We start from the raw sequence: 11,768 nt of genomic DNA, 5'->3' as shown, positions 1-11,768 counted from the left end.
ATGCCTGATTCACTTTCCCATGATCCTCTTGGTCGCTCAAGAACTGAAATTGATGTCGAAGTGACTATGGCAGCCCTCATTCTTCTTGCAGCCCTGTCTGGTAACTTGCTGGTTGTTTATGTCATCAGTAGAGATTCCAGGCTCCACAACATCACCAACATTTTCATACATAATCTGGCATTGACTGACGTCGCCATGGCAACGACAGGCATGCCATTCTGGATAGCGAGCTTGTATTCGGGAACTTGGAAACTCGGCCAGTTGTGGTGTCAGGTCGTAGGATCAATATTAGGTATTTTGTCGCAAGCCTCCATATTTACGATGGGATTCATAGCCTTCAATCGATACATAAAAGTCGTAAAACCCACCCAGTACAGAAAATTATTCCCCAGTAAAAGAGCAGCTCGGTCATATTGTTTTCTCGGATGGCTAGTTCCCATTTTTCTCCAAACGCCTCATTTCTTTGGATGGCTTGGGGTATCATTTACGAAATTTTTGCTTTGTTTCCCAGAGCCCGGTGTATACCTACTAATTGTTTCGGCAGTTCTTATTAACGGAGTCACGATCATAATATTTTATTGTAACTTCAAAATTTACAAAGCTGTGAAACAAAGCACGTGGAATTTGAACGCGCACGCTGAAGGAAACGGCGTCAGCGCTGCAAATGATTCTCGCCGTTCCAATATGACGGACGTAAGGGTTTTAAAGACGTGTTTCACCGTGGCCTGTGTCTATATGCTAATATGGTCTCCACTCTCTATTATCACCGTCGGTTGGATTTCTGGGTTTTATATTCCTCAAACGGTCTTTACAGCAAGTGTTTATATGGGGTTCTTGAGTTGTATGGTAAATCCATTTATCTATGGGATTATGAATCCGCAGTTCAGACTGGCTTTCAAGAGGGCACTCAGTTGTGGTTGTTATGGTAATGAAAGTACAGCTCAGAACCACCCAAGGAATGTAGTCAGACGCGAGATTGTGAGGGGATGGGAGGCTGCAGCATAATCGACTTAACGTGTATGACGTCACTACTCGACTAAACTGATCATCGGGGCTGCAAGATCAGATTATGAATCTGATCTTGCATCAGTTCAATTTTCCAGACGATAATTACTTGTAGTCGCTATGACAACGGAAACACTAATCAGAATTCCTTAGGGATGCTGTAGGACGCGAAGTTACAAGAAGACTTTAGCATGATTGACATTACTTTGGTAGATGATACGAGATTTATACTACAAAACTGATCATTAGGGCTGCATACAAAGATGCAGTTGCCTTCAGTTAAAGCGGGTTCAGTTTCCAGGTCCTCAACTGAAAAGCCTAATGTTTTTAAATGCCACTTTGTAGTCAAGGAACATCGAGTCCTTTCTATTTTGTACACTAATATGAAGTTTAAATGAATAATGACATTCCCTCCTCCCCCTAATGTGGATCGAAACGAATCCTGAAACCTCCACCCTCTCCCTAAAAATAATGTGATATCGTAAGTCCTGTATTGGTTTATTAATTAAAAAGAATTACCAATTACATCATATTTTCAATAGGCTGTTCCGAAAACGCGGAGTGTGGAGTCTAAAAAAAATTTAAAAAAAATTAAAAGAATAGTTAAATACATAAATAAACTAGAAATAGAAATTTAAGAAATAAACATTTAAGAAATATTAATAATAATTATTAAAAAATTCACACCGCCTGAAGTGGACTGTTCAGATAGTAAATTTAACTCAAGATTTTCATAGTTAGCAGTTCACTTTTACGGAAAAAAAGTAATGAACAGTCCAGTTTGGTGTTTTTAAACAAACGTTTTCAGGAGTAAACCTGAAAGACAATTCTATAACAAGAACTCCATGCGTTTTCTTCAGATTTTAGTGTGAATTAAAACAAGAACTTAATTCCTCGGAGATCTTTTTAATATTGCACCGAAGCACCATATGTAAATATTAAAAGAAAGAAGAATATCTGCTTACGTAATTATTTACGTTTTAACTCTATTTGCAACGAACTTACGCAGAGACAGAGTCATCCTGGCTAAGGAAAAATATTATTTCAAACAAGAAATTGTTCAACTTAATCATCAAATTTTATAAAAGTACTAGTCCTTTACTTGAAAATTTTGAGGTTGAAATTGGCCAAAGGTTTAAGAATATGTTATAGTTAACGCTGAAATAGTTTCGAGACATTTATTTCGAACTAATGAAGAATGAAATACACTAAATTTCCAAACGTTTTAAAGGAAAGATAGGTCAATTCGGTAATTTTTTGGGAAGAAAACAAATTGAAACCGCTGACGAGACGGTAGACCATTCTATTTAGATAATGATATATCGGCACCATGCATTTAGCACAGCGAAATCTCTGCTCTTGCTCTTCTTTCACCCAGAATATTGGCAAGAATCACGGATGAAAATGTTCCGTTTTATGAAAACGAGCGAGTTTATACTAGCTAATGGTATTCGGTGTTGTTTTCGACTATTTTTTTCCGATACTACTTTAAAAAAAAAAGACTGAAAAGATGTTACCTCAACTACAACCAAAAGAAAAAAACATTAAAGTGAACAAAGTCACAAGAAAAACGATAACAACAGAGTCAGGTATTTGTGAACTTTTTTTATCTTTATCAGCTCGACGTGAACTTAAAGCAAATCACAAAATTTACTTCATTCCCATTATCTTTTAACAGCAGCTGAGGACTTTTTCTTTCTAGAAGTATCACAATATTTTTTGGTGTAAAGAGCTGTTTTATCGCAGTCCTAAGTTCTCCATTCATGCATTTTCAAGGTTCGCATTCATAAAGACCTGTCAAGGAAGAGAATAAATCAAACATCATTTCTAATGATGGTCACTCTTAACCCTTTCCACCCTAACATCAGTCTGCATATTCTCCATACTGTTCTCTATACATTTCCTAAGGTGCTGACAAGGAGAATTTGTTCCACAATCAAGAGCTTCTTTAGTTGGAATTGGGGTAAACAACGGACAGCTTTTCTTGCCATCAAGGATTTTAACTCTCTTAGCCAAGCAATAAGGCAATCCGTTAATCTTAATGTTTTTAAACGTAATCTTTTAAATTTGTGACTTAATGAATTTCATACCATGTTATTTTTAAATCTGGGATCCATATGAATTTAAGTTAATGTGTTGTTTCTTTTTTATATTTTTTAGATGTTTTTAGTTTTAATGCGTGAATTGAATTTTTTTTTTTTTTTGGAGATCCTTTTTTTTTTGGAGATCCTTTTGAAAATCATATTTTATATGAAAAGGTCATCTCAATAAAGATTATTATTATTATTATTATTTCTACCTTTATGACTGATTCAGAGGTCATATTGTAAGGACAATTAAGATGATAGTCACTCTTCGAGGCGGTCAAAAGATTCACGTGTGGCCTTATAGCTCATTTTAGTACAGCTTAACCATGTCTATGCCACGAATCATAACCAGAGATCGAAGACAACCAACGGCTTGAACGGCGGGCGCGCAAATTTCGGTATTCAATATGGCGGACGGACGGAGGAAAAATCATTCAAAGGGCTATTACCGCAGCTTAAATGCTCTTAGTTCCTCCATAGAGAATAGATCGAAAAGAAGGAAGAACCTTACTTTCAAGTTGAAAGAGTGTTGAGTTGTGGACTAACTAAAGGAAAGGTAAATATGACGCTTATTTGAAGTGAGTAGCGTATGTAAAATTTTAACCGTACACCAAGAAATGCCGTTTTACACATTGAAAAGGCAACGTGTTAAGGGATGTTTTTGGAGCGTAAAAACGTTTCCTTTGCGAGTTAAACTTCTTTTCTTTAGGATATCATGAAAGGGAACTGAATCGGTGAATCAGACTAAAGAAACTGTGAGGGTAAGCCCTATTTTAAGGAATGAGAGAAAGGGGAAAGTGTTGCTATTGTATGAGGTTATTTGAATGAAAACATACCGTCTAAAACCCAATGTATTTCTCACTTTTCTTTCGATTAAAATACGGTTCGAACTTGACTCTATCTATTAAATCTTGCAAACTGCATGGAGTTCACATCAATGAACACCTTAAGTTGGACGGTCAAATCAAGCACACGGTATCTGGATGTTACGCCACTCTATCGATACTAAGAAAATTGAAATACCTTGCCAAATATGAGCTTAGAAAGCAACTGGTAGAAATATTGATTTTGTCCAAACTAGATTATGCAGATCTGGTTTTTTACCCTTTACCACAATTCTTACTTCGCCGTTTCCAACGAGTTCAATTTGCTGCTGCAAGTTTTGTACTCGGTCACAATGTTAAGAACTTTCGGGATGTACTTAAAATCGGATGGCTTCCAATCAATGAGAGAAGAGATTCGAACCTCCTGAAATCATGCTTTGAAGCTTTGCATAACACTGAGACTTGACCAGATTATCTTAAAATAATAAAACAGAAATGCCGCAAGGAACAACGCTCAAACAATTCAATTAGATTAGTGGTCCTGACCGAAAACAGCACTTTCCAAGACAATGCGTCGAAGCTATTCAACAATTTACCACAATCTATTAGAAACTGTAAAGATTACAGAGCCCTTTTAAGACTTTCAAGGAATTTTTAATGTACCAGAGTACAGAGCGATTAGTTAGTTTTACTGTAATTTCTATTCTGTCAATCTTACTTCTACTTTTAATTGCATATTGCGTAATTTGTGAATAACTTAATTTGATTTATTTTAATTGTAATTGATGTATTTTTAACGGGGAAGAGCCACCTAGTGGATCTGTTAAAAACCATTATTATTATCATTATTATTATTAATTATCATTATTGTTAATTTAAACTTATTAGTTTACGCCGCTTGTATTTACAACTACGGGAGGGATGGGGATGGAATGCATAAGATACCACAGCCGATTGGCCGAGCTGATAGCCGCCAAGAAAGGGGAACGATACTCGCAGACAATTTCCTGGATCCGAGCAAAGACATCCTTTGCCCTCCTTCGGTCGGCCTTAGTTTGCCTTCGAGGATCGCGGGTGAAGCGCCGCGCTGCGTATGACTATAATAATTGTGACGTTGAAATCGCAGCTGCCGAGGGAGCCATTGACATTGTTTAATGATTTTTAGCAGCCATGTATATAGGGTTCTAGATTTGCCATTCACCTTTCTCTTTTCTGTATAGTTTTAGATATGCTTTTACTTATCAGATTATTAGACTTTGAATCTGTTCAGATTTGACTCCGTTATTTATAGTTTTCCAGACTCTTTGACAAAAAAGGAGATGTGAGCCGAAAGTGAGTTATTTTGGATCGTTTTTTACGCTGTTAATATTTTGTATTGTAGAGGATTTTATAGAAATTATTGCATGATAAAAAAAATTATTATTATTATTATTATTTTGATGGTTGGGGAGGTTGCGTTTCTAGCAGTAATGACACAAGACACAAAATCCAAAATATTTTTATTCTCCATTATTTCCTATATACTTCGCAGCCATATTTAATCCGCATTTCCGCGCTTAGCGCATGCTCGCGGCCATTTTGGCAGCCATCTTGTAAAGAATTTCTTGTTATGGCTCAAAGCACTTAGGATTCTTTCTTTCTTTTGTGGTTAGGAGTTGCGATGCCGTTAGTCTCCTATAAAGCTGTTCTTTAATCTCGTCAAGTAGAGCGTGACTGCAAAGAAGACCATGCCACCATGATGTGGTACTATGAAATTTTCCTGCGATGTCGAGTTTGCCACTTATCATACACACTTATAATAAGTGATACGCTGTTGAATTACATATTTTATTTTCGAATAGCTATAAAACAAAGATGCAAAGCCGACTCTTTTCTTTTTAAAGGCCTTTATAATTTAAGTTCAGGAAGGAATGATGATGAAACGAAGGATGACAAAAGCGAAGGATTCCCATGTATATTCCTTTTCAATTCTATTTCAATCATTTTTGAAGGAACATTTCTACTTATCCAAACAAGAAAAAGTGAGTATTAAGTAATTTCAATAAAGCAATCCAGCAGATTAAAAAAAACTAGACACAGCGAGTACGAAGCCAAACAAAGCCAAAATAACAGGTGTCTTCATTTTGACCTCTCCGTTGGAACTTCACTTCTCAACTGTAGGAAGCTCCAAAGATCACTGCTGATATGCAACCCATTCTGGGTGATAATTAAATCTATTTTTCGTTCCGATCCTCATTCCATTCGATATGCGATCATGGAACATATATCGTAAAAACTATACTTACGTATACGCTTGTAAGATACAATGAGTATATGAAGTTAATATATTTTGAACTGCGGTTGTAGATACGTATGATGCACGATCCTCGCAGTAGAGAGCGCTATTTATGCAATAGCGAAAATCAGACCTGAAAAAAATCAGACCTGTACGGGATTCGAACCACTGACCTCTGCGATACAAGTGCAGCGCTGTACCAATCGAGCTAACAAGCCAGCTGGGAGCAGACCAATCAACTTGACGGTCTGCTCCCAATTGGCTTGTTAGCTCGTTTGGTACAGCGCTGCACTAGTGTCGCAGAGGTCAGTGGTTCGAATCCCGTACAGGCCTGATTTTTTTCAGGTCTGATTTTCGCTATTGCATAAATAGCGCTCTCTACTGTGAGGATCGTGCATCATACGTATACACTTGTAAGTTTAAAAGATATTGGGTTCGTCGTGTAATGATAGTTTAATGGTATTTTACATTCATATGGTTTTCAAGCAGGACGGATTTTAAGCAGAAAAAAGCACCCATACTGCACTTTAAGTTTTTGTACGTTTAACTATGCAGCTGTGATAAGTTAAATTATTTAAAACTCCTGGATTTTCTTGTATTTATTCATTCACTTGCGATACCTTTTTACTGTACATAGCGAAGATAAGCAGGCCTGCTATGAAAGATTGAACAACACTGGTTGCACAGCAACAATATTAAGCTCACACATAGTGTAAAGAGCGTAAATACTTTGAAATAGGAAATATGAACTGTTTTCTCGAGTGTACAATGCTGTATTCAGATCCCCATATCACCCATATAACTCGATATCTGATCAAGGAATGTATACCGCCGAAAATCTGTAAAAAATAAATCATGAAGACTGACCAGAATCGCAATGAATCGTCTTCCTACTAAATTTACTTCTGTCTTCTATTGATGTTAACAGAGAAACCATATAGTTTGAGAGTGTCTACTAGTTGAATTTCATCTTTTTGTTTTATTTGGAGATAACAACACTTACTATAATTTCATTTCATTAAAATAGATTTTATTAGCATATGCCGTGCCCATATAATCTGAGTGGTTTTAAAGTACACGAATGACATCAAGAAATATTTTATTTGTCTGCCGGTGTGACAAGCATACACCCACCCACCCATATAATTTGATAGTATTTACTCTTTGAAATTCTTTATCATTTCTATTTTTTCACATTTCTATTTTTACACATGGCAACACTTTATCAATTTCATTTCATGGAAATAGATCTGGTAATACATACCATGCTAATATGATAAGTATTTTTAAAGTTCACGATTGCTATCAGGAAAGATTCTGTCTATCTGTCGGTGAGAAAAACATATCCACTTGCTAAAGAAGATATACGCTTCAGAAGCCATATAGCTGCCCTTTCCCTTCAAGGACTGAAACCGCGTTTTAATTTTTATAAAGTGTATTTGGTTAGTTTAGTTGGTCCGCGCAGTCAGTTTAGATTTGTTAGTCGGGTCAGTACGTATGATTTAGTCATTCTTTTATGATTAGGATTTAGTTACAACTAAATAAATTCAAAGTCCGAAGTTATTTGGGTTACGCTATCGTGATGAGTTTCCGAAGCGTGACGATCTTGTCCAACTTTCATAAGTGGAAGTGCTAAATTTGTCTACTGACCTTGTTTCGGACAAAAATTGTTAATCGTTTCTGGCTGACACTGTCAGAGGTTGAATCAGTTAAACCGAAGCACTAAGTCCATAATGATGTTCATTTCAAAAGTCTCGTGGAGTTGTTTTAGGTTAGTATTCTAACAACAACTGTTTCGTCTCCCCGGCAAGGTCAGCCAGCTGACATGCCAACCCATACCTATCAATAGTGAATATATAAGCATGTTCTACAGAGCTTACTTACTCGAGAAGAGTGTCGACAATATGCAGAAGAGTAGAGAAAGAATTCAGTAGTTGAAGGGAGTGTTTAGCAGCACGAGTCACTGAGAAGCATTCAGCGAGAATCAAAGTGCGGTAGACTAAGAGTTTAGCCAGAGTTACACAGAATGAAGTGAGGTTGGATGTTATTAGAATTCTTTTCTAGAGAACCGAGTATTTAAAGAAAGAAGATAGAGACAGTTCAAGGGTCCCTTGGTGCCCGACACTTGATAGCGTAAAAAAACTCTTTTGAAACTTGTCTTCAAAAATACTCTACCGTTCGACTTTAGAAGTAGCCATTTTCAGTCTTACTTCTTACTTCTTCCTCTTTCATTTCTTGGCAATCTGTTTGAGCTAAACAAAGGGAAATTTTTAACTTAAAAATTGCTTTTTTGCGTTAACAAGAGCAGCACCTGTATTTGTATCGTTTACTTCTTCGAAATGGCCGCATCTATGTTGGAATCAATTCCACGTTTATTAGCAATTTTCGAACGGTTAGGTTACCTTTGGAATCTCAACACGCAATAATTAGGGTTTTTCTGCACTAAATCTGAACTCGAACTGAACAAAATCTGACTTTCTTTACCTATAATTAGGTCGGAAAAATGCGATTTCAGCAAAAATCGAGGAGGCGTTTAAAATGGCGGATGTAAATAAAGTTTGAGAAGAGCATAAGGAGTAGCTAATTACACAGCCACATATTGTGCACTCTTATATTGCAATTGATACAGTATTGGAGAAGATTTCTTATCAGGTGGTAGGTACAATGTGCACGCAAATAAATAGTCCTATTTTACTTATCTAAGTGATATACTGAGCGGCTGTGATTATATGAATATATCATGTATTTGAAGCAGTAGCAAAAATAAGCATGAAAAAGATATAGGCTTGTGCGGGATTTGAGCTCATGACCTCTGCGATACCGGTGCAGTGCTCCAACAACTGAGCTAATAATCCAACTGGGAGCTCGATCAATTTCTTAGTTTGTTAGAAAGATGTAAGTGAGAAAATTGCTTACAATACATATTTTCTGAATAGCTGAATAAAAAGAGAAGTCTTATAACATCAATGGCAATTTTTTTCTCTCTCTCTCTCTCTCTCCCTACTTCTCTCTCTACACAGACACACATATGTATATATATCAAGAAAGGAAATTCTGTAATCCAGAGCAGTGTTTGTTTATTAAGTAATGGCAGATCATATAAAAAAAGTTGCAAGCGTCACATTAACTCTCCCACGACTTAAGTGTGTGCAAATTTGCTCCACCTGCATTTAACTTTACGTGAGGAATAAGGAAATCTTAAATTAAATTTCTTAACTACTACGAAATGCATCTCTGATGTTAGAAAAAATACACCAATGATCACGGAGAATATTTGTGGTTTAGAAGAGACGATAAAACGTTGCAGTGAGAACAATCTATCTTGCCTCATGACAGACATTTTCAACCAAGGAATTTTGCTGATTAATTAAAAGGTAAAATGTTCTCTCTGTGAAGAAAAGATTTTTTACTATAACTTTTCATGATACGCTGATCACACATCTGGTGAGATATTTCTGCAAGGAAAAGTTTTGTTTTAAATCACGCGTCGGAGACAGGCCATCGTGAACTGATTGCAAGATGTTAATGATCGTGATCAACCGCCTTCTGTGGTTGATCACAGTATGAGCTGAAAAAATATTTTGAATTTTGTGTCCATAAAATAAATCATTTCAAAAGGCATTCTTCTTTCTTTAGTGTGATGTGCTCAATAATCTCTAATGCGAATGTCGGGCTACGAAGATGCCCCAAAATAACCAATAACTAACCTCGGGTCGGAATCGGCTGAGATTCGAGGAAATACGGTAAGAAAAGTTAGATTAAAGTGACGCTACCCAAAATGTCCCTTTTCCGTCTGTATTGAGTTATCAGAGAAAACAACTCATTTCCCTTAGCAAAATTGCAATGAATTGTACTATTAAATGTTCCTCTGTTGTGTATTGATGTCAAAAACCATATAGTTTGATAGTGTTTACTCTTTGAATTTCTTCTTGTTTTTTTGTTTGGAGATGGTGACACTTAATTCAATTTCATTTCATTAAAATGAAAGTGTAAGTGAACTTTGCTCCTACTAATTGAAATGTTGCAATGGAAATAATGAGAACTCTATGACTCGATCCTAGGCCTCATTTGAACAATTAAGCTTATTAACAGCTTTCTTTTTAAACTTTTGAAAATGTTTTTTTCTTTCAATTTGTTAGCAGTTTTCAATTGTGTCGCAGCGGCAATGATTTTACTTTGCATTTTAAATGTTTTTAGAGAAGAATACATGACAGAAAACGATGGAGAGTTTGATGAGGAAGACCTAGAGGACGATGATAAGGCAATTTCCAGAAGGTAAGTTGAGGAAATGGTTAGACTTGCTTCTCGGATAACGGTGCCAAACCATAGGCTCTCTCTCCTGAATTGTCTTTGTGCTGGGGATCAGGGAACATCAAAGAACCCCACGCACTTCTCGTAAAGAGTAGGGAAGGTAGCTCCCAGTGTTGTGGTCTGGCCTTGTGGATGTTTATCAGGCCTCCATTTAAACCAGCTTAAATGCTGAGCCGAGTCAGCTTGTCTACATATCACAAACAAATAAATAAATGAACAAATAAAGCACCAGTTCGTCCACTATCATCTTTTGTAATACCTTTTTTCTCGCTCTCAGTAAAAATTATATGGTAACTGAACACGAGGAGTTTGAAGAAGGAGCATTCGACAATGATGATGATAGAAAAAGGAATGGCACGTGCAGCTCTTGATTTTTGCCCAAATTCCCCCTCTCAGTTTCTTGGAAATGGATAGAGAAGGATATGGAAAATATATATAGTGCTGATTTTAGAGTGTAAAGGATAAAGCTAGAGTGACCTTCATCAGTAGCCATGTTTGATTTTTCTCTTCCCTTCAGATCTTGATGAATACCCAACTCGAAAATGCATGGAGATTTCTAAGGACAACTCATGATAAGACAGCTTGTTCCACTTCTAAAATAAAATGGGGAGAAAAAGTTGTAATTTGCTTCAAGTTCGCGACAATAATAAAAATAATCGAAGTTTACTAATACCAGGCTCTATTGTTTTTGTTTTTCTTAATATTTTTTTTATAGTTTGATGTATTTTTTGGATTATAGTTGAGGTACATTTTTGCTGCGCAGTGAGCGTACCGAGCGAACAGTATCATAATCCGGATTGTAAAAGAATATAGGGAATGCGAATTCTCGATCCTCGAAAGCAAAAGGCAGTTGACCGATAGTGTTCACAGCGCCTGTGTGACTCCTGCCATTCGCTAGCGCTTTAAAATCTTCTGCCTCAAAATGAAAATTGTATTAGGATATCTCTTAATGACTTTCCTTTATGATGTAATAATGAGGGTTAGGTTTAAGATGTCATTTCCCCATCTGTATGTTCTTGAGGTTAAGCAAAGCCGGATTAGATTGTTACTGTTTTTAGTATACTTTTTCTCTTGCAGAAAAGAACTTTAGAGAAATATATCTCAATGTAAGTTTTGGAAAATGCAGGTGGATGGATCACAGCGTAAATTTTGTCAATGTCAACAGAATGTGCCGCAGTTTTACTTCTTATTAGATACACTAGTTTCTACTTATCTCTTCTATTGATCTGGTTTTCAATGATATCGTTCAAACTCTGTTTCCAGTCC

At 36.4% G+C, this 11,768-nt stretch overlaps 1 protein-coding gene and 1 long non-coding RNA gene across 2 annotated transcripts; both read left to right on the top strand.

The window, feature by feature from the left end:
- LOC148720675 (melatonin receptor type 1C-like) lies at positions 1-1,005 on the top strand. The gene has a single exon (XM_088737660.1). The coding sequence runs from the start codon at positions 1-3 to the stop codon at positions 1,003-1,005; it is 1,005 nt and encodes a 334-aa protein (XP_088593786.1).
- A 1,495-nt stretch (positions 1,006-2,500) lies between these two features.
- On the top strand, positions 2,501-11,283 carry LOC148720674 (uncharacterized). Its single transcript, XR_015992926.1, has 3 exons — positions 2,501-2,594; positions 10,389-10,466; positions 11,020-11,283. It is a non-coding gene; the product is annotated as an uncharacterized LOC148720674 (long non-coding RNA).
- Positions 11,284-11,768: the final 485 nt, after the last annotated feature.

This window comes from Stylophora pistillata, chromosome 11 (genome assembly GCF_964205215.1).
Source record: "Stylophora pistillata chromosome 11, jaStyPist1.2, whole genome shotgun sequence".
NCBI lineage: Eukaryota > Metazoa > Cnidaria > Anthozoa > Scleractinia > Pocilloporidae > Stylophora > Stylophora pistillata.
The sequence above is the reverse complement of the archived record's forward strand: the minus strand, read 5'-3'. Positions and strand labels throughout refer to the sequence as shown.